Raw genomic sequence first — 23,995 nt, 5'->3', positions numbered from 1 at the left:
ATAAAATAAAATCTGTTTTTTACATTCCTTTTGGAAAAATAGTTTTTCTTCTAGAATAGGTCCAAGCTGTTAGTTCTCAATTTCTCTTTTTCATGTTTCAAGGAGGAGGGATGTGTTTTTGAAAATTAGGGTTTGTATTGATTGAGGTTCCCTCTGTTGTAGACATTCATATGTGTTTTTTCACATGGGCTAAGTGGAATTTTCTTATACTTGGAATTAAAAGAAGTAAAGTAAATCTAGTTATCTGTGCTTGTTTGAGTGACTTAATGAGTAGAATTTCACTGCACTTTCCTGGACACTGTTATCAAATATGGTGACTACAATACCCAATCCTGGCTGGCTTCCCAGTGTTGTTGCCTTAATATTGGAAGAACCTGAAAATTTTATTTCCTAGTGTCTTGCCTAAGTTTTCTGATCAAAGAGACATGCCTCCCACATCTGGCTTATCATATATATATTTCCCATCTCATTCCAGACTTTGGATCTTGGGACAGCCCCAGGAATCAGTGCTTCAGAAAGAAAAATCTCAGTCTCTAAATAATTTTGGTCATCAGACAGATTTAGGAGACCCTGATTCAGAATGATTTGCTCTGTCGTTGTCTCCGTTTTTTTTTTTTCATCTGTGAAATGGATAAGAAATTCTGAGACCATTCCTTGGGAATTTTCGTGATTCAGAGTCAACTGGTACTTGAGAGCATTCTACAGCTAGAATGTGCTAATTTATTCAGGCCAGTGTTTTTGACTTGTTTTTTTAACAGGTACATGAGGAAATAATTCACATGATGTAATCATGAACTTTCTTAAAAGCAACAGAAGAAATCCTTCAAGTTTTGTTTTGAAACTCACTATGTTTCCCTTCCCTTCCATTTTATACAGTTGCCATCCTTCTAAAAGATGACTATTTTGTCAGCGGTGCTGGCCTGCCTGGCAGATTCAAAGCCGAGAAGGTGGAATTTCACTGGGGCCATAGCAATGGCTCTGCGGGCTCTGAACACAGCATCAACGGCAGGCGGTTTCCTGTTGAGGTGAGAGAAACTCGAGATGTCAAAGTGTAGCTGTGCTTTGGGTCTTTCCATTAAATGAGATGTTTTGTTTTTTCCCCTAGTTGTTTTCCAAATCAAACTTGTACCTTACCTATCGCTGTCTCTGGAAATTTTTCATAGATAGCATGACAGGTGGATATCCATCCTCAAGTTTCTCATCTTTGTTTAACTTGAGAAGTCACAGACATGGGGGTTTGAGTAGAGTTATCCCTGGTCAATGATTTTCAACCATTTGTTTCGTCTGACAGTTTCTTGTCACTGTCTGTTTCTGAAACTCTGCTTTCTAAAGGTGAAAGCTATGAAGTTTGGATGACTTTGTTTTCACCCTTTAGAAAGGAGAAAAGTTAATTGATAAATGAAGAGGAGTCTCAGAACCTTCTCTCAGAGGGAAGCTGAAGGTTGGTTTGCTCCTGCCTGCTGTTGAGAACGAGGCTGTGGCCGTTGGTGGTATGACTTGCTGTTAACTTTACTGAGATCAATGGGGACATTTTCCATCCCCTGTGTCACTTTTCTCAAAGATCTGTGCTGCTGGACAGAAGAAAGGTATGGGTACAGTAGGCCATGTGTATCTTTTGGTCAAGGAGGGAAGGAGAGAGCAAGTCTCTAAACTCCTTTATTCATGTTGGATGTGGACAGCATATTTCTTCCATTGCTAACCTTATTTTTCCCTTTAAGCATGATCAGGATGTGAATATACTTTTATTAGGACAAACATGTTTGATGGTTGATTGGTTGCCCACGTGGTAAGCCTTACAAGTTTGTGGAAGAACTGAGTGGGTGTGCGTTCAAGCCTGTGGCTGGACTCAAACATGGAATGACTTTGGATAATTGTCTCATTGTTAGCCTGTTTGAATCAAAAGAGTCAAATGGCTAAGGAAAGTTTTCAGCTTATAGTGTTTTATAACTTCTGTTAAGTTATGATGTGCTTTGATAATATGGTGAATACTCCAGTCTCTGGTGAGACTCCCTCCATAGAGAAAATACGCATATGTGTCTACACACAGATTTATATATAATATATAGGGTTTCATCGCTCACCCTAGCTCCTCAAGCCCATTCATGGACCCGACCCTCTAGGCATGCTTGAAGCTTAGGTGAAGAATCCCTACAAGATGAGAAAATCCAGTCATATTTCTTTGTTTGTAGATGCTTATATTCTCATATAGATTTGTATCTCATCCATGATTTCTAGAGAAACCAGGGATAACTACTCTGAGAAATTGCTTCGTATTTTTCTTGTTTAGCTGACAAATTCTCAGTACCCAAATTCTTCCTGAATTAGGATTCTCCTATCTGTGGGACTTCCTGTCTTAGTCACGCTAATTGTATATCTCATGAATAGGGGTTCTACGTAATGGGCTCTCGTCCTCCCTTTAAATTGAATGAATCATTCTTAGAAGTCTTAACTTTATTTGTACTTTTATTTGTCCTTTGTAAAAGCAAAATTACATCATATTTTTAACTTTGGGGCTTCCTTTCTGTTCTTGCTGCTCTGGTCCCTTTGGCGGTGTGAATTGAAGGGATAGTTTGTGTCCAGGTAACTTTGCTCTGAAGCCTCTCTATCTTAGAATTGGGTTGCCATTTGTTCAGTTAATGTTGTTCCAGACACATGACCTGTGCTTGAAAGTTTGAAAACTTAATTTGGCGGCTGCCTTGGAAAAGAAGATCTCTGGAGGTAGGAACTGTAAACTTCTCTCTCTTTCTCAATCACATCCTCTGATACCAAGATGGACCTGTCTCATCCTCCTATTTGACTTGGGAAAAATGCATTGACTAGATGCATATGCTTTTGAAAACGTATCACTTTAAATGAATATTTCAGTTTTCTTTTACTCAAAGAATGCCATTAAATTCAGAAGGTAATAAGAAACGCCAGCTACAATGCACAGACTTATTGTTTGACCAAGTTGTTTGAATTTATTCCTTTTAAGTAGTGTCAGATGGTAAGGCTGCCTCTATTAATTGGGTTCTTCATGTAAGCCCATCTGGTTCATAGCTTGTTTCTTTTAAAATGTGATAAGCATGTTAAATTACTTAGTAGATCTATATGGAGGAACTTGAATATCAGAGATCAAAAGTAATGAGATCAAATTTAACTTTAAAATATGCACAAAATTTGCTCACTTTTGCCCAAAACGTGTCTGTAATGTTTTATGTAGTACTTTATGTTGAATTGCCTTATTTGAGCTCTTTATCAACACCAGCTCTCCCTGAGATTTTTATACTGTCTGAACCTCTCAGACTTACTTTATTTCTTTCCACATAACTACATTGTTTTCTGAGAAATTAATTTATCATATAGTAATTTATCAGCATTAGGGCCATTATTTTTTGTCTTGTGTACACTGTGTATGAGAGTCAGAGAAGAGTCATTGTTGAAGATTGCACTGGGATTGGTAGAGGATTGTATTGGTTCTCACCTAGAGACAACGTCCCCCCAACAGGGGACATTAGGCATTGTCTGGGGAAATTTTGGGTTGTCATTATTGTTGGCCGTGGTATGCTACTAGAATCTTGTGGGTAGAGGCCAGAGATGCTGCTAAACATCCCAATTCATAGGAAATCCCCCATGACAAAGAATTATTATCCGTCCCAAAATGTCACTGTTCTGAGAATCCGGAGTCATGAAAGCAATGTATTTAGTGGACTTGAGTCTTGCTTTACTGGTGTGGTATCATTTTAAGTATATTTGAATAATGAGGACTCTTTGCTCGTGAAGCTGTTCCATCCTCTTGTGGTTTTTAGAGAGAAAACGTACCTTGCCTTATGGGCAAGAGCACAGCCCGTCCTGGTTCCTTTAGATTCCATTTGAGACAGAGTCATGACCTTGGGTATCTCAACAGCTGCCTCACTGCTCCAGCTCTGCAGGTTGAATTTTAAGCATATGTCCCACAAGAATCTGGATCTGCTCCCTGAGGGTAAATTGCAACAAACCCAACTTTGTAGGTTTTGCTGCTTCCCAGGAATTCTTTGAGGTCATCTACGACAACTTTGTACACATCCAGAAATTAGACCTGTCCGCATTTTCCAGGCTGGAATCCTGAGCTCAGTCTTGTAGTTCCTACATTTAAAAACATGCAGTCTAATAGAAAATAAATGTCCTTGGAAAAGCAAAACAAAAGCCCTTCAGTAGCTAGCATTCTTTACAGCTCAGTTAAAGTTAGAAAAGAAAGTTAGAGTCAGATTACCATGCCATGCCTAGGAGACCAGACTCAATTTGGATCCTCAGATGCCCTCACCTCCTATTATTCAGCTTTATTCCTTGCCTAGCAGCAGATTTTTCTTGAGTGCCTTCTTTTGTGTAGGCGTTGGGTTACAACTATGAACCAAAAAGACACTGTCTCTACTCTCAAGATATTTACATTCTAATGGTGACCCAGAAATTGAACAAGCAGTCACATAAATAGCTGCGTAATATCAGTTGTGATATAGTTTCTGAAGAAGAGGGACATTTTTGTTGTTCTTGTTGATTTTTCTTTTTTTTTTGAGGTAGATTAGCCCTGAGCTAACATCTGCTGCCATTCCTCCTCTTTTTGCTGAGGAAGACACGCCCTGAGCTAACATCCATGCCCATCTTCCTCTACTTTATACATGGGACACCTGCTACAGCATGGCTTGATATGTGGTGTGTAGGTCCATACCCAGGATCTGAACCCCTGGACCCCGGGCCGCCAAAGTGGAATGTGCAAACTTAACTACTGCGCCACCGGCCTGGCCCTGAAGAGGGACATCTTGTCATGACATGGAAGACCTCTGTGGAGACAGATATTTATCAAGATATAAGATATTTATTAAGGTGGAAGAGTTGAATTGAAGCCTGCCTGTAGAAGAGGGATATGCAAAGGCCCTGAGGCAGATGATACTTAATAAGTTTAAGGAATAAAGAGAGATCTGTGGTAGTTTTGGTAGGCAGGATAATGGCCCTCCCCAAAATGTTCACTCACTAATCCCTGAAACCTGTAAATATATATATTACTTTATGTGGCAAAAGGGACTTTGCAGATTTGATTAAGTATCTTTAAAGTCAAAAGGTTCAGAATATTCCAGTGATTAAAACAGTGTTGTCAGAGTATCATGTTCCAGTACTTCCATGGCTACTGTATTTTGTGTTATCTGTCCCACCACATTTGTCTCTGGCAACTTCTACCTTATCCTAAATTTCCTCCCCATCCCACACTCATTCCCTCTTCTATGATTGGTAATTTGAATAAAGGTTCATGTAACACTAATAGGAATTGAATCATGCAGTGTTTCCACTAATAACTGAAGTTGGAGTTAATGCAAAGAGAAATCTCTAGATGAAACCTCTGAGAACTCCATTAAAGTGGAGGTTCATTGCATGCATGTTGTCTGAGATAATTAAAACCTTGTTTATTACAAGAGATCACAGGAGTTGTTGATTCAGACTTATTGGTGCTTTATGAGTTGAAGTCTTCAATAAGCTTAAATGATCCAAACTGACTGTGTGTACCCTTTCCAGTGAAACTCACAGCTGGTTCATTTCAGCTCTGTTTAGAACATCTTAGCAAGTGAATAGAAGCAAAGACGTTTTTCCTAAGACATACCATGTACATATTACCATATGGTACAGGTCTCCAGTCCCTTAGCTGAAACCCTTGAGGCCAGATGTTTTAAAATTCAGAATCTCTTTTAGAAAGGTATTATGGTGCATATGCCATATATATTACAGAGGGCACGCCGTAGGGTCTGAGACTGTATGCCTTGAGTGCATTAATATTTGCAGCATACAGATGAATATTCACATTAATTGGGAAATACCAGTATCCTAAATAGCTTCACATCTCTTTGCATCAGGTTTTACCACTGAATTAGATTTTGCACCAAAATCATAAATAACAACAATAACAAAACACCTTTGGTCTTGGAAGCCTTTGAGCTTTCATAATCACTGATAAAAGATTTATGGACCTGTGTTTTAAAAACTGGGTTCATAGCGTGGCACCGCTGCTTTATGTTCCAGAGAGCATGGATTAGTTCCAGCCATGATATAAGCACATTGAAACATTTGTCTGCCTGGTGGGCTGGATGTGTCCAGGTACCTCTCTCATCCTCTTCTCTGCCGTGGTATTGTGCAACATTCTAAGTCAAAGTTAAGGTTTGTACAAGGGGTAAGAGTTGCTGGTTTTTGGCTGACCTTGTTCTGTGATTCATTCCCATTTTAGCGTTCCTTTTGGGTCTGCGGTTGTCTTCAGTATCCATGTCTTTGGATAGGTTACCTTGACCTGCCCTTGCATTTCCTCCTGTCAGCCTGGCTCCTACCTTCCTGCCTAGAGTCAGACTAATGATTTGCCTTTCATTTTGTGACATGGATCTTGGTTCTTCCAATGCTTCTGTTACATTATGGTTGAATGGTTATTTTGCATTGGACCCCTAGGTTATGTCCCAGGTAACCTGCATCCACCTTCCTTCTCTCAGATGAGCTCATGCACTTGTGACACACAGAGGCCTCACACAGTGTCACCTCTATGCTCCTGCAAGCAGGGCAGGCTACTAAACAACTCACATGTGGACCAGTCCTTCCAGAGATTGAGCTCCCACATCCATCCCTGGCTTCAGCAGCATAATATTCTAGAGCATGGACTAAGTGTTTGGTTCAGCTAGCACTTCTTTGTGTATCCCTTCTTTTCTGCAAAAATAAATTTAGACCTATGAAATGTCTTCTTGAAGATTTCTTTTATACATCCAAAGGCTTTGAGGAGTCGTCCATTGAAGAAATTGTTTATCCTTGTTTAACTCAGCATTTTCCCAAACTTATATGACCACTGTCCCGCTCCTTTTTCAGTGTTAGTTAACAATATCACTCTTTTGGAAATGGGGTTTATAACTTTCTACTCTCCTCCTTTGGTCCATATTCCTCTCCAAGAAATGGAGTCCTGTTCAAATAAATGTTTTCAGAGGACGCCAATGATGATTTGGATTTTAATTATTTTGAAAATTATAAAACCAACTTGGCTTGTTCACAAAACAATTGTTTAGTATCTTTGTGAACTTGATACTATCTTGCTTTGTCATTAGAGAGAACTGTGATTAAAGGGAGATTGAGACATTTTCCGTTAAAAATAGATTTCTTTGCAACATCACGCTCTTTCTTTCACCCTGCCTTGTACTTGACTTAAATTCCTGCAATTGTTACAGGTTCTCTGAAAAGTTGCTTTGTTCACAGAGTCCTTTGTCCGTGGAGCTCCAGACACTGCCTGTTTTCCTGGTCCTGCCCCCTCATGGGACACTAGAAGTGTTGAGGGGATTGTTTCCTGGTTATCTGCTGTGTTCTATTATGTGGTGTAGCCAATCGAGTTTTCCTCTGTAGTAAGTTTCGTCAAATGGCAAGGGAATTGGTTGAAACTTAATTAATGACTTTATTGAAATAAAGATTTCATTTTAGAGCAGCATGTGTCTTCCGTTAGTAGTGAAATACTTAATTTCCATCTGGCTGATCTTTTCTGGGTATGTCCTGTGTTAATTAAGAAGAACATTTGAGGAGGCCCCAGTACTTAGAGTATGCTCAGTGGAGAAGTTAATGCCTGGTTGTACAAAGCCAGAGAACAGGTTTTGTGAGGTAAAAGCAACCTCGGTCCCTGGCCTGGCAAATCTCCATGGTGCCTGACAGTCCTCATCATACACAGTCATCCTTGGATATGAACTTGGCTCAGGGCTCTTTGATGGTGTGTCACCAACATGTAGTGAGCTGATGACTGATTGAATCATACTGACAATCACAGCCAAGCAGACGACACTCTGTGAAGAGAAAACCTGGTTCAATTGGAGATATTCTCAGTATAGAAACTTGATGACCCTAGGGTTGGGGGAAGGGAGGGCCCTCAGACAACCAACGAGAAGGTTTAGGGTGGTGGTGATGGTGGTGGAAGGGGTGCTGGTGGTTGTGATTGTAATGAGGGTACTGTAGACACCACATAATAAGCACTACCTGTGTCAGGAATGTTCCAGATGTTACCTCATTTGATTTTCACACCAGCCATAGAGAGATGCTTTTACCATAGCCATCTTAAAGATGGGACAGCTGAGCTTCTGGGAAGGTAAGTGGCTTGGCTGAGGTCAACTGTTAGTACTCTGGAATCCGGGCTCCAGCATCTCCAAAATCTTAGCCAGCATTCTTTTTATTTGATAAGTCATGTTGTTGTTTTTCTTGACATCCCTTTAGTGTTTTTAGAATTACCAATGCTGTAGGAATAATTTTGTTGGAATCTTAACTTCTATTTATTGTCTAATAGGAAAGAAAAATATCAAAGGGCTTCCACTGTTCAGACATGGCTGAACCAGTAGTAAAACATACAGACAGGAGAGGTGAAGGGAAGAGAAAATGCTGCCAGCTCTTTGCCTAGAGATGTCTGTAGAAAACAGGACACATTTTATCTGGATTGATCATTCTTTATTTTTAATCACGTAGAGCAACACCATTGGATAGAAGGTATAATGTAAGCCAAACATTGTGATTGTAAATTTTCAGTAGCTACTTTAAAAGAGATAAAAAGAAACAAGTGATTTGATTTGATTTAATAATTTATTTTATGTTATACAATTTATATTATACAACTGTTAGATTGTTAAAGATTAAATTTTTAATTGATTTTAGTAATCTATTATTTTTACCCTAATATATTAAAATATTACTATTTCAACATGTAGTTAATATAAAAAGTTATTACTGAGGTGTTTTACATTCCTTTTTGTACTATTTTGAAAATTCCTTGCGTGTTTTACACTTGTAGCATGTCTCCATTTGGACGGGCTGCTTTTCAAATGCTCACAAGCCTCCTGCAGCTAGTGGCCACCGTTCTGAAATGTGCAGACCGCAGTAATGGAATTTAGGTAATAAACTATCCAAGAGACTAACAGAAATTCTTTAGGAGGAAGTTTCATGCTGAATTTGTGGAAATTTTCCCATTTTTTCTCTTCCGATGAAAAGTTATCTGCAGTAGCCCGGTTTTCTGTTGGGATCTGACTTGGCTGTTGAAAAGCCTTCACCTAGATGTGGTACAGGTTTTTTTCATTATAAGCTTTAAGTTTTTCTCCCTTATTTATTTATTTTTACAACGTTTGTTCCTGGAGCTTTGAACACTATTCTTCTCAGAACCCATTTCCGAGCTGAGGGACTCAAAGCCGGCTGGGGAGACCTTTGTGCACTGAAGGGAGAGACCTCAGGTGGCCAGATCAGATGTATTGTAAGTTCAGGTCAAGAGGATTTATGGGCATATGGCTCAGAAACAACCCCCCTTCAACTTTTTTTTGTCCTGTCAAAATTTGAGCAGGAAGGTTTCAAGCCATCTTAAATCTAAAGCTTTTAGCAAGTTCTTTAGTGCCACCGTCACTCAGAAAGGACAGTCAAAAAGATTTATAAGGAATAGAAAGAAGTCAGGATTGAAAGAAAGTCTATTTCATCTCTCCCTTTTAAATCCGCAGCATAGAATTTCATAGTACCCCCCTTTAAAGGAATGGGGAGGGAATTCCTAAAGCTTCCCCATCTGGATTGCATGGCCTGGCACTGTGTTGAGCACAGATATTGCTCTCCGTACATTTATGGATTATGTACGGAGACCAGCTAGGCAAATTCACCAAAACCCTATTTTATTTAAAAATATAAATTTCATCTCTTGAATGTTTGAAGATGTCTTAGAAGACAGGGCTTTAAAACTCAGGTTAATACATGAAAGATATTTGGGTTAATATTAAAATAACTTCTAAATCCCAGCTCTTACTATACAGATAGAGCTTTGATTTCTGAATCTCTCGATTAAAACCTTTACTGCATTATCTTATAAAGTTCAGTATTTCAGAGAATCTTCTGAGTTTATGCCTCAGTGTTGACCATTCTCTGATCAAGGAAGATTGGGGTGCAAGAAAACGCATCCCATGATTTCCTGCCATTTTTCAGCCTGCTTCTGCCTTTGAATTTGCTTCTCTCTCTCTTTCTGTGTTTTCATCACTTTATTTATTTATATTTATTTATTGACAGGGTAAGTATGGGCTGAAATATCATAACCATACGTAGACAGCACCCTTAGAAAACTATGCCCCCACTATATATGCCCCCAGATTCTCGTTATTTGGTCTAAGTGCTCTGCATAAAAAGTGATCTATGCTCAGGTATATTTAGGAAATGCTGCGTAACATGTCTGCTTCATCTTTAGCTTGATGGTGGGCTAACGTAGTAAAATTCTTGTGAGGTATTCCGCTAGATAGACCTGCTTAATTTTGATTTAACCAGGAATCACCCAAACTCCATTGACCACGGAAGAAATTTTCTTCTCCTCTTCTAGGTTCTTCTGTCTGGTCTAAGAATTAAATTGACGTGAGACAGATTAACAGGAGAAAAACAAACGGAAGGTTAATAACATGTATACATGGGAGAAGCCCAGGAAAATTGAGTAACTTGCCAAAATGGCCGAAGCCCTCACCTTAAGTACCATCCTTGGCTAAAGACAAAAGAAGACCTTGGGGGTGGGCAGAGTCAGGGACTTCAAAGGGAAGGAAGGCAATTCCTAGGTAGGTGAAAAGGAGCACACTTTGGAAAACAAGTGTTTGGCCACACAGAAACAGAAAAACACAGAGGGGAGCCTGACAAACAGGCTTTCTAGGTTCCTCCCTGTCTACCACCTAGTTCATGTTGTGTTCAGGTGATGGCTCACTTCCTAAGATGGGTTTTGTGTGTGTGTGTGAGGAAGATGGGCCCTGAGCTAACATCTGTTGCCAATTTCCCTCTTTTTGCTTGAGAAAGATTGTTGCTGAGCTATCATCTGTGCTAGCCTTCCTCTGTTTTAGGTGGGATGCTGCCACAGCGTGGCTTGATGAGCAGTGCTAGGTCTGTGCCCAGGATCCAAACCTGTGAAGCCCGGGCCACTGAAGCAGAACACATGAACTTAACCAGTGGGCTACCAGACCGGCCCCCCAAGACAGGTTTTTTTAATCTGAGTTCTTTTAGACAGTTAAGGGGGAGGTAACAAGACAGACTTTCTGAATCTTTTGTTTCTTAAAAGTAATCAGCCTAAAATAATCCTCATGTTAAAGAGACGCATTTTGGGGTGGCAAGTTTGTTCCCATCAGTATGTTTGTGACCTTCACACAACCAGGAAATCACCTAACGATGCATTTCTCAGAACTTATCCTCATTGTAAGTGACACACGACTGTATTTGTATATCCTCTGAGACTAATGATGAGGAGAACATATAGGGGAAATGCTGCCCAGGTAGTTCAGGAGAGAGCTCTTTTCCAATCCTTGATGCTGTATGAAATGTTTAAATTACTTCCTTACACTTTTGTCTAGTTTCTATATTATCAATAGTGTTTGTTCATTCAATTGATTAATAGAAACTTCTCTAAAACAGAGTGCCCTGCCTCAAGAGTCTTATATTTCAGCAGGTGCTAAGGCCCTGAGGCAGAAGCCTGCCTGGCCTGTTTGAGCGAGCAAGGGGGAGTGTGTCAGGAAAGCAGTCAGCCAAATAGTAAAGGTCCTGATAATATGAGGCCTGTGGACCATGGGAAGCACTGTGGCTTTTACTTCAGGTGAGATGGGAAGCCCTTGGTATGTTCTCAGCGGAGGTGTGACATTATCTGACATGTATTTTAGAAGGATCCTTCTGGCTGTGCTTGAGCATAGGGAACACCTGTGGATACTGAAGTCAGAAGATGATTGTAACGTTTCCAAGGAGATGATGGTGGCTGGGGCCACAGATGGATGCAATGGGGAGAAGTTGATTTCTGATTGTTTTGAGGGAAGAACATGCTAACCAAGAGAGATCAGATAGTAATATTATCTCAGGTGCTAAAATTTGTGTTTTATAAAAGAAAACAATTTGAGGAGAGAAAATCATGGATAACTAATCTGTAATATTTTATAGCATTTCATTTAGTTTTAAAAATTTCTTTTAAATGTTTGATTATGTAATATCCAAATTTTATTTGTGTAATATGTATTACATACTAGTTTTGATTACATAGTATATGTTATACACTAAAGAAGAATGTAACATAGTGAAGTGATTAAACGTAGTAATAATGAAACAGCTGCCCTTCTTGAAGGCTTAATTTGAGTTGATAGATGTCGAGTGCTTGAGGCAGGGCCTGCTAAGAGCTTTTTCCCTATTAGCCATTATTATGATGTCCACATCCTCTTATTAACATTAGGCAGTAGATCCTCACTCCATCCGTTTCTTTTCTTTTCCACTGTTTCTACCCCATTTCAAGCCATCACCCCCTCTAACTTTGACTGTTGCTATAGATTCCTGAAAGATCTCTTTTGCCCCCCACAATCCACTCCTTATCCAGTAACCAAAGTTTTCTTTTAAACACTTAAATTGCATTACGTTTGTCCTCTGCTTAAGATCTTCCAGTAGTTTCTGATCACTTGTTGAGTAAATCCAAAGATCCTACAAGGCCCTACTTGATCTAGTTCCTACTTTCCCCTACGCCCCATTCTCCCCACCTCGTTTTCACAGGCTGTTTCCTCAGTCCAGAATGTTCTCTCCCTGATTATCCCTTCTTGTGGTCCATTCCTTTCCTAATCTACCCATTGTTACATTACACACTCTCTTCCCTGCCAACTCAGTCTCTTTCTTTCTTATTCCATAGTTTCATTTTCATCATAGTACTCATCACTTTTTGGAATTACTTATTGATTTGTTTACTTGTTTATTAACTTGCCTCCCCCTCTCTCACCCCCATACATTGCAAGCAAGCTTTCTGCAGGAGGGGTCTGTCTCATCTGATGCTGAATCTCGGCCGCTGATGGATACGGTCCCATAAAACAATAAGCAGTAATAGGTAGTAAGAAACCAACATTCTCATGTTGTATCTTTATCTCGTTATCTCAGTGGTTTAAAGGGTAAGGAACTATAAATCCTGAGAATGAAATCTTGTAATTCATTCATAAAAAGGACATTTAAAGAAGCAACTCCGCCTCCCAAACTACCTCTTGAATTAAGGGTGTGAAAGACCCAAGTAAATTAGTTACTCCCAAATACACACTTTCATCCTCTTGCCTCATGCTGTGAGGATGAGGGTTAGTCGTGCAGCTCGCAAAATGATCTTTTTAAGGTCTGTTCTTCCAGAGTGTAGCTCTTATATTAACAACCATTACATCTACATATCAAGACAGATTGTTCCAATTAGTCAATGAGGTCCAGGTTTTTGAGGGCTGTTAATATGTACATGAGCAATTACTGTAGCAGAGTTAAAAGGCGTGCCTTTGGGAATTTTAGATTGAGATTATCAGTTTTATTCATGAGCTAACGTAGGAGCCTTGAGAATTGTGTGCTGCATTTCTCTGCAGGGTCATTCACTAGAAGGTTCTCCAGTGCCCATACACAAAGGCTTATGAAGTTGCCAGGTTGCTCTCCTCCACCCCACCCTCACCCCATCCCAGACCAATGCCTTCCTCTGTATTCACTGAGAACTAGGCATTGTGGTAAGCATTTGGGAATTTCATAATGAACAAGACACATTGGCCTTTTGACTTCGTGGCACCTGAGACCAGCAGAGTGAATCTTAACCAGAATTTATGTCAAAATCAAGTGGGCATTTCAAAATTTTCCAACACCAAATTCAAGTAATTTTCACCCATTCCTTGTTACTGGTATATGAAACAAAGAAACCAAAAAACACTCAATTGACAGTCTGTTTTTCCACTGTCAGATAAAATGTTGCATATCCTTAAGATGGACACCACGCCCCTCCATTGTGCTCTGTCTTGCTATTTCCTTTCCAAAGTTTACTAGAATCCTATGATGTAAGCAGGAACTGGATTTGGAGTCAAATAAAAGATGATTTGTAGACTCTGGGGGTGATGCCCTTTCTTTCTAGTGGGCCAGTTTCTTTAAATGATTGAGGGTCACCATGTCAATGGTGGAATTCCAGTACTTGAGTTGAGGTATTGCTGCCTCTTCAAATGCTAATATAAAGGAAAGAACAAAATAGGAGTTTTATCTCTATTGAGCACATTAACAAAATTCATAGATGCTGCTCTGGCAAAGAGCAAGGCATTGCTTGGAATAAGATGCATAGGAGGTCAACTCTGGAAGGACACATTGTGGGTGTGGCTGGATGAGATGCTCCCTAGGAAAGGAGGAGGGTGTGAATGAGGTGTAAATGAGGACATGGATTGAGGAGAGGAAGCATTAGATCTCGAAGGCACACTGGTTTTGTCACTGGCCGTTAGTGAGCCGGCCTCCTCTGGAGACCAGGTGATTGGAAGGAAGAGTGATGCACAGATAGAGTGTGGTAGTGGGTCTTGATGGTTTTGAAGGGATTCTCATGGACGAAGGAATCACCCTAGTCTTTGGGGGCCCAGAATGGAACCAGGACCTATAAAAGCTGACTCTACTCACTGGTTACAGCTCGGGCACAGCACCCTGGCCAGTAGCAGATGCTTCCCAGGGGCTCGTCTCTTTCACAAAATTTAGGGGAGATTTTTCAAAATCAAATTCCCTCGGCCCTTCTGAGGACCTCCTGAATCAGGTGTCGAGAAGTAAAAGACACTCCTCCATGGTTCTATCAAAAACAACTCTCGGGATAATGATAGTTAACTTTTCAAAAAGTCCTGACTGTCTACACTCAGAACACTTCACACGCATGTGTCATTTAGTCATGACTTATTAAAAACATGTTTCCATAAAAACAGCAGTTAATAACCAGTATCTCTATTTTTCAGATAAGAAAACTGAAGTCGGAGAGTAGAGCATCCGGATAGAAATCTCCGTAGAGCTTAGAGTTGTCTTGGTAGCAGTCAGTTAAGGAGCCTGGTAGTCTGAGTTCTGCTGATCACAGAGTGATCCCTGTTGACATTTTCATCCATTTCCTGCCAATATTTGGCAGTGAGTAAGGGGAGTTAAAATTATACTCCATATCAAAGTGAATATGATCACAGCCTGCTTTATCACTTCACATGTTATGAATATTTTCCATATTTTGAAATATTCTTCACTCCTTCAAAAATGAAATCTGATTTTCTTACTTGTACCTTGCTGCATTCTACAAATTTTTCACAATTAATGCATTTTACTTTAATATCAAGAAGGAAAATACCAGAACAATGAGTCTAATTTAATGTCATTTCTGAGACCTTATTTTTTTCTAACCACAAACAAGTACAAAGGCAGCATATGAAAGCATAAAAGACACTTTTTTCTCAAAATGCGAATAGTTTCATAGTCTTTTGATTATCAAAGTAATATATGTTTATTATAAAACAATTCAAACAATGTATGAGTTGAGAAGAAAGTATGTGTTTTTCTTGCAACCATATAACACTCATTAGAAATGCGAAATGCCGTGCATAGTTTTATAGGCTCATTTCCACTTACAACATGATGGAAGTCTTCCATTGTCAATAAATAGCTGTCTGCATCATGATGTTTAAATGCTGCAGAGCTTAGGCTCAGAGCCAGATTGCTGGGGTTCAAATCTCTTCACTGCCACTTATTAGCTACGTGACATTGGGCATATATTTGACCTGTTCCTTTATCTGTAAACTGAAATTTGATACTAATGTCTACCTGATGAGAGCTTTTGGAGGAATTAAAAGTATATTTATAAGGCACCTAGTTTAGTGTCATATAGTAGGTGATTACTAAATATTTTCTCCTTTTCATGGTATGGATGTGACATAATTTGTTTTAGCATTGCCTTGTTGATAGACATTTTAGCTCTTTCCATTTTTCCCTGTTACAAACATCACAGCTATGTAGAGAGCATATATTTGGAACAAACTCAGGTTCTCTACGGATCAGCCATATGACATGAAGGTGAAAGAAAGGAATTGTCTAAAATGCTGTTTTACTGGCTGACATTTGGGAACATGTGCCAATATTAGTCAGAATTCTGGCTTTTTGTAATAAATTAATAAATTTTTTTTTGAATAAGATTGTCTCTGAGCTAACATCTGCCACCAATCCTCCTCTTTTTGCTGAGGAAGATTGGCCCTGAACTAACATCTGTGCCCATCTTCCTCTATTTTATGTTTAGGATGCCAACTACAGCATGGCTTGATAAGTGGTGCATAGGTCCATGCCCAGGATCTGAACCTGGGAACTCTGGGCCACTGGGCCACCAAAGCGGAGCATGGCAACTTAACCGCTACACTGCTGTGCTGGCCCCTAGAACTCTGGCTTTTTCAAAAGAAACTGGAAATCTGTTTGAAAAAGCCAAAATCTCTGTATTTATATGTATGCTACACCCTTTATGTAAAATATACTGTCTTGGCCTTCACAACATACTGGTGGGCTAGAATTGGTGATCAAGTACGGTTTCAGATCCAGGGTGTTTAATCTCAAAGTTAAAGTTCTTTGTGTTACACCTTACTGTGTCTGCCTTACCTTCATGAATTAAGAATGTTCAGGATGCTATGCAAAGTTAATTAATTTGGTATTATATTGTAATACAATTTAGTTTTTCTATATGTAAATATATAAATTCTGAAACTGTATTAATAATGATTAATTTCCCCCACCAAGATGCAAGTTCCTCCTGAAATTGCATGTGAAATTTTGTACATTTAGATGTCTTTTCTTTTTTTTCTGGATTTATTGCTTCATTCAGACTCTGGTGTTGTTTTCCGATCTTTCTACCTCACCTCCCCCTCCACAAAAAAATCTTGAGGAAAAAAGGAATAGATTTTTTTCTATAGGACTATTTTGTCTTTTACTTTCTAATGTACAGAATATATAAAATTTACATAAAATTTTACATATAACCTCATTACTAGTCTCATGAATTTTCTAAAGTTCTGAAAGCTCACACTGAAGGCTGCTGTGACTATTCTGCTAGCGTCAATGAGCAGGGACCATTGCTGGCTGTCTCGTTAATTTCTATAACCTTAGTGCCAAGCACAGAACCTTGTATGTTGTAGGTGACCTGTTTAAATTTTTTGTAAAATAAAAGAATGAATTTGCTGCTTTTCGTCTTAGTTTAGTCATATAAGGATTCTTTCAGCTCAGGTTCACAAGAACTAGCTCCCAAAATGTCTCTATCTTTTAGTCAAATCTAGTTCTGGTGCCGGCACTTGGCACACCGGCATCGGTATTGATGGGCATTTTGTTTTGACGTACTGACTGGCAGGCACAATGCTTGTCACCTTCCGTTGGCTCAGGAGAGGGTGGAAAGTTCAGCAGGTCTTACCCAACAGGCTTTGTTCAATTTAAGTAGATTATGGTGTGAACGATGGAAGTGCAGATCAGAACTGGCAGGGAGCTAGGATTTGAATACGGCCTTCAATTTATTTGACATGCCTAATGTTCTTATGAATGGGGATGGAACCCCGGTTTTTGGTGATAGGTAGAAAGATTGGCTCTAAGATTGATAGAGTCTTGGGTGGATTAGTAAATCGATCTGCTAAGAGCTAGAATAATACAGCTTTTGGGTCTGAAATTCACCTAGCAACAGTTTAAGATAAACAAACCTAGTGGCACTATCATTTGAGAGTTATTTTGCACATCAGCTATTAGTGGCTTTTCTGTACAACTATTATTTCTACAGAAATAAAAGCTATTATTTTAGTTAATAAAAAGTGAGTAATTGATTGCTTGGTGATATATTGTTTATCGGAAGCCTTTTATTTTTCTTGGTGGTTCTTCTTTTAAAATTTTTCTTCAACCTTCTTATTGCATGTGTATTAAAACAATATGATGAATAAATTCAAAACAAAACAAACTCATTCCTTAGGAAGATACTTCACTAATTAATTAAATTTAACCTCAAAGCCTACAGTTTATCTTTACTGCTGCATATGTTCTTGTTAAGTTACCTGATCTAAATAGTTTAATAAAACAGAAAAAACCGGTAACAATGCCTATTATCTGTTCAGTAATTACACTTCTATGTTATATTGACATACAACTCTGAATCAACCTCAGATATAAATATATTAATAAGCAGATGTTGAGGTTTTTGCCCTCATACTCCTGATGAAAACATCAGGAAATCAGAACTTTTCCTTGGCTAAAGATGGAATTGATCGAAAATAGAGTTATGATGACATTTGCCTCAACTGTCCATTAGCACTACTAAAACAAATGTGTGTTTTCCCGGTGTGCAAGCCATTTGGGAATTTCAGCCAAAGACCCTCATCTCTTCCAGTTTTCTGTATATCTTCTTGCTGGGATTTCTCCAACCATTTTCCTTTTAAGGTCATTAGTACATGTTCCATCTGGCTTGGAATATTTCTTATTGTTATGTATTTCCCCAGGTATTATTTTCGAATATGTGTTACTTTCCTCTCTCTTCATCATCTTCGATTACTTCTATATATAAGAAAACAAGCAAAATTATTTCCAGGCATGGTTACCAAAAATCACTAAACCTTCTGAAATTTGGATGTATCCAAAATCTCCCCCTTTTTACTGATATTGAAACCCAGAGAGACTGATCATTCTGAGAGCTCAGGGCCAACATTGGCAGTTTAACATTGGCAGGTTTAAACTTGAATATCAAGAGGTTAAAATCTGTTTTTTCTAGTCTATGGTAAACATAAAAGAAGGTACTGGTTGTCATAGTGTTTTAGAACATAGTAAACCCTGGATAAATTTAGGGTTTATCAAAAATACTAACAAGATTACAAGATACTGTGCAACAGTCCTTCAGTAACAGTATTATTAACCACATTCCTCTTGGGGAAAACTTGAATTTTCAATGAAAAGCTCATCTTAGGACATATTATAGTTGTTTTCTCAGACATCAAGAGGTCCAAAGAAATCTAACTTTGGTCATTATTGGAAAGACAAATAAAGTAAGGCGGTTTTGAGAATGTCTGTTTAGTGGTTACCAATTCGCTTTCATTCCTTTTGAAGTCTTTTTGTCTTAATTCAGTACTTTGCTTTAACTCAACCTGGTGGTTAGTAACGAATGAATTTCTTTTTCTATCAAGATGCTGTTGCTGATCCCCCACCTCTCCACTTTTCCATGATGTCATTTATTCTGGCAATAGCTATAATGAGAGTCCACTACTTTATTTTTGTGGTGTTTTTCCTAGAAAAAAAGTATAGAACATATGCTTTTTTAATGTCAGGCAATTTAAAAAGAACATTTGGTGTGTTACTATCATTAACTGTTTTTGGTTTTCCATTCCATCAAACTTAGGTCTCCTGCATGACGTGCATTTAAGCAGAGATGGAATGGAAAGTGGATTCAAATCAGAGTTGATGTAAATCAGAGTTGATCTGAGTTCCCTGAGCTGTGTGTGGAGTTCCAGTTTATTCGCTTTTCTGTGGAATCTTTTTGACCATTTTACCACTTGTTACCCTTTATATCAAGTGGATATTTGAAAAAAAGAAAGTAAAAATTTTTGGATGCAAGTTTTCCTTCTCTAATTCGTAACAAGTTATGTGGTAAAGGTTGATCAGTTAATGAATGAATTTAAACAGATCTGATAAATGCTTTAGACTTGAATTCATATTACTGGGTTTAGGATCATAAATAGGGCTTCATTTTGTGTTTTTCAACATGAGAATTTCCAATTTGCCCGTATTAGATAATGGGAAGTTTTTTCTTTTTTACCACATTTTCAGTAATAATCTGTCTTTAAAAGCAATTTGCTACCTCTGTTGTTTTGACCTAACTGTAGCAATTTCTTGTTCTTTATTAGTATGAGAGTTATCTTCTTGGGGTGTAAGTCATGCTTGTGACCCCAGTTAGAAGGGAGATGTTTATGTAATAGGCTGGGAGTTAGACCAGAAGGTTTTCATATGTGTGCAGTGAAGTCAGAGTTAGACACTGTGACAGTGGTGTCTTAGCTGTCACTACCCACCTCTGCACTTAAGAGAAGAACTTGTAAAAAAAAAAAAATTATAGGTCTAAATGCATATATTTAGCAACATACATATTCTTGATGCAGATGTGCTAATGTTACTATGGGCAAGTTTGCTTTATGTTTTGTTTTGGCATTTGATTTGAGAATTTAGTTTTGCAACCTTGCTGGAAGGACTGGGAAGGACTCAGAGTGTTTTGTATTTGTGTGCCTCAATTTACAACTATTGATTGATTGATTGATTGATTTTCCCGAGGAAGATTTGCCCTGAACTAACATCTGCTGCCAGTCTTCGTCCTTTTTTGCTTGAGGAAGATTTGCCCTGAGCTAACATCTGTGTCAGTCTTCTTCTATTTTGTATGTGGGACACTGACACAGCATGGCTGACAAGTGATATAGATCCACGCCTGGGATCTGAACCCACAAACCCGGGCCGCCAAAGCAGAGCTCACAAACTTAACCACTATCCCTCAGGCCCAGACCCCTAGAATTATTTTTTAGGAATTCTCTTTTCAGTATGATGGAAAACCATTTTTCCAGTTCTTTTGATGACTATTTTTCCTTTATTACAGTAACCAAATTTTCTTCTATTGTTTTTGAATTCAAATGACATGGTTTTAAGTTATTAGTACTTCTAAAGGGATCCAAGATTTTGTTTTGTTGAGAAATGTAAAATGTAACCATTCTTGAGTAAGTTTTTTCCCTTTGAATTATTTTATATGACCTCAGTAATTCTAATGGTTTTTCCCTTGAGTATCTGCCTATCCTTAAAAATCACCAAGTTTCAAAACAACTCTCTTTTGAACCCATGTAAAACTTATCAATGTTTTAACAGAAGGACACAATAAAAACTAATCTTACTAGAAAAAATTGTTGAGCCAGGCCATGTATAGTCTTCAGTGATGACCTAACTAATTTTTATCAGAGTTACAAGAGAAAACCTCAAACAATGTCTTCCTCGAGTATTGGCTTTTAGAAGGCTAAACCATTTTTGTATTCTTTCTCATAATTTACTGAAACTTTTAATCAGAAGTTTCTCAAAAGGTTAATAGAAATTGCAATGCTTTATTGTCATGATGCTTAAATGATTTCTTTTTCAATAAAGGGTATGTTATTAAAGAGAAAAATGATTTTGCAACCCATGCATTAAAGTATGCAATGCCATCTGTCTTGAAGTTTGGTAATCAATGGTGTAAGTGAGCCCTGTTTATTTCTCATAGATTTACTAGCGTCACTGCATAAATAGCCAAAATGGAATTGATCTCTTAGGCTGAAGCAGCTTTTATCACATACGAAGGTTTGATGATGACTGTATTCCACGTTGGCCTCTGATTAGTCCTAGTTTTTCTTGGATACAGAGGTTTCTGAAACTTCATGCTTAAAGATTGAAATGCAACATTTTTGACATTAAACATTTTTTTACATTAACTACTTCTCCATGTTTTTTACTTCCTAGACAAGTCTTTCTGTTCCATGTAGCTTGACTTTTCTGTATCTCAGTCAAGTACTATGGGTACCATGGGCCTTCTTTTGTGCTCACCTCAGACGCACCAAGAATAATGTGGTGAGTAAGTGCCTAAGATTGGAACTCAAACATGTGAGCCTGCATTTGAATGGCAGTCCCTTCACCCCCAACTGCATGACCTGGGCATGTAACTTTACTTTGGCAAGCCTCAGTTATCTTATCTTAAATAGGAGGATAAAAATCCTAATTAGAAGATTGTTGTATAAAGTAAAACAAATATGTGTTGGCACAGTGCCTGACATATGAGCAAATAAATGGTAACAATTATTATTATCTACTCATTATTGTGACCACTACTGAGTCGAAAACAAGAATCATTTACCATAATCATTTAGAGTCAGCATAGGTATTGTATTCTCTTGAGGAAAAGGGCCCCTTACTGTTTAAATTGTTTTGTTTTTTTACCCCCTTTTATCATAATGTTTTTCCCTCCAGTGGCTCTTTAATAAGGTAAATTGGAGATAAAGCTCATTATGTTCATCCGGAGTGGTTTTTCTGCAGAAGATTAAAAAATCACTAATTAATAGGTCAGAGAAGACCTATCTTCTGGGCAGATCTAGCTCCAAAGAACATTGCGAGCATGAGGAAGTCTGTGCTCCCTCCACCCTCACAGCCCCCAGCACAGACTCGTTTAACTGGCCTCCACCACCTATACTTTATTCTGATTTTGGTCATAGAAGGTGACTGGCAGCTTCATGTCTACTGCAGAGCCCCGGCATTCCTACTGCCGCCTCCCCTGGAAGAGGCAGTTTCCACCCAATGGGGTCGTGTCAGAGTAAGTCAGCACCTCAGACACCCATTCGCAGCCAGAGTCTTGGATATCCAGGATCCTGGCTGAAAGCAAGTGTCTGTTTAAAAATAATTTGTCCCTTACCTGGAAAAGCCTCTATGCATGCTAAACCTAATTTTTCCAAATATTTTTGAGTGCCGACTCATATTTTAAGCCAAGCAGCTGACAAAAATTTACCTGTAGGCTAGCCTAATCAGATTTTAAGCTAGGCAGAGCCTTGCCAAAGAAATAAACTTACTTCGTGAGCACAGGTTTCCAAATCCATCAAGAAACGTGTCCCAGAGCCAATGTAATTTTTTTTTAAAAGGATTTGCTAAATGATCACCGGGAAATTTGTGTGTTTGTCTGTAGGACAAGGCCAGGGGTTAGAAGAGAGGCACATTTTTGTGTTTCAGTAAGTAATTTTGCTTGTTATAATAAAAAATCACTTCCCTTGTTGGAAATCTGGTTGGTGCCCAAATGCTCCGGGCAAGTGTTTGCAACTCGTGATTATTTATTCCCCAGATCTTTTTAGATGTGCTATGTGTGAATCAGCCCAGCCTGCATTTAAGGCTTGAAGAATGTTCTTTAGGATTCCTTGGTATCAAAGCATCCATTAATTACTGAAGGGATAAGACAGTGGTTTACTGGGAGTCAGAATGTGCATGGTTCTTTGTTCTAAAGGGGAGAAAAAGAGTCCTCCATAGAAAGGATAACCACTTTTACAGATACCCTTTTAATATCCTGTTGAAAGATATGCATTTCTTTTATTATAAAGAGTTCTTTCAAAGTGATCTTTCTCTGGTGACATTCGCATTATATTGGAAAATATTCTTGTTTTCTGGCAACGATACAATAATTACTGCCTATACATTTTTAATAGTTTAATCTGTCACATTCTAGGAGAGCAGTGGTTCTGATTCCAAACAAAACTGAAATGCATGACCAAACACGTTATGAAATATGTGGTTTCATTAAATCCTGTTGTTAATTCAGTCAGAAGAATATTGTTCAGTTCAACCAGAGGAACAGGAGTGCTGAGGTATCATGATTGCATTTCCAAATATGCACATACCTTACTATTCCCAGTCAAGCCTTGCCACCATACTGTATTATGTTGCCTGGTAGCCATCAAAAAAGGAAGTTATGTCTGAAAGCAGAGCCTTGCTATATGTTGTTGCTTTGTTAGCACTCATGGGTTGCACGGAGCAGAAACCAACTCGAGTCAGCTGAAACATAAAAGGATACTTAATTATAAAGATATAAGAGTGTCCCTTGGAACTCAAGGGCACAAGTGTGGCTAGAAAGGGGATGAAAAGTTGATAGAAGTCTTTTTTTACATCTTCAGTTTGTGTTTGTGTCTTCGTAGTTTCTTCTTTGGTATCTTCTGCTGTAAACAGGTTCTCAGTCTGTGTGATGCCTTCTGGTTCCTGAAACTCCTTGAGTTGGTTGATTATGGGTTGACATTCACCAACAGTCCTTTGGGCCTAATGCCAAAGACCCAGGAAAAAGACAACCTGATTGGTCCCCTTGGGTCAGGTGGTCCATACCTGGTCCACTTGGCTATGGCCATGCAGTACAGAACAAATATGGCAGACCTGGGTCTAGTCTTTTTGGGTGTTTCCAGAGAAAAGGGGATTGGCACAGTCTCTAACATGTTCCTTCTCTCATACATTAAGAACTTTGTCTTTTTTACCTCCAAAAGACTATGTTCATCTGGGTAAGCATCAAATCTTGAGTGGTGCTCTTGCAAGAACTTTCTGTGTATCATCTGGATGTGGTTAAGCAAGCATGACTGACAGGTCTGAGTGAGAGTCCATTCGGAGACACTGCTTATTCCTTCATTCTCACAAATCCATCTTCCATCTTCAGAAGCTTCAAATTTGC

The 23,995-nt window shown here is 38.7% G+C and overlaps 1 protein-coding gene across 6 annotated transcripts in view; it reads left to right on the top strand.

Annotated features, from left to right (window-relative positions):
- PTPRG (protein tyrosine phosphatase receptor type G) overlaps positions 1-23,995 on the top strand; it is a 675,839-nt gene that overhangs the window by 401,981 nt on the left and 249,863 nt on the right. For all 6 annotated transcript variants that reach the window (XM_023621202.2, XM_070238719.1, XM_023621201.2 and 3 more), the window contains exon 4: positions 877-1,025. In XM_023621202.2, the coding sequence (XP_023476970.1) occupies positions 877-1,025 (149 nt within the window). The remainder of the gene's footprint in view (positions 1-876; positions 1,026-23,995) is intronic.

The sequence above is a fragment of the Equus caballus genome, chromosome 16, assembly GCF_041296265.1.
Source record: "Equus caballus isolate H_3958 breed thoroughbred chromosome 16, TB-T2T, whole genome shotgun sequence".
Taxonomy (NCBI): Eukaryota; Metazoa; Chordata; class Mammalia; order Perissodactyla; family Equidae; genus Equus; species Equus caballus.
This window is presented reverse-complemented; position numbering and strand designations above follow the sequence as displayed.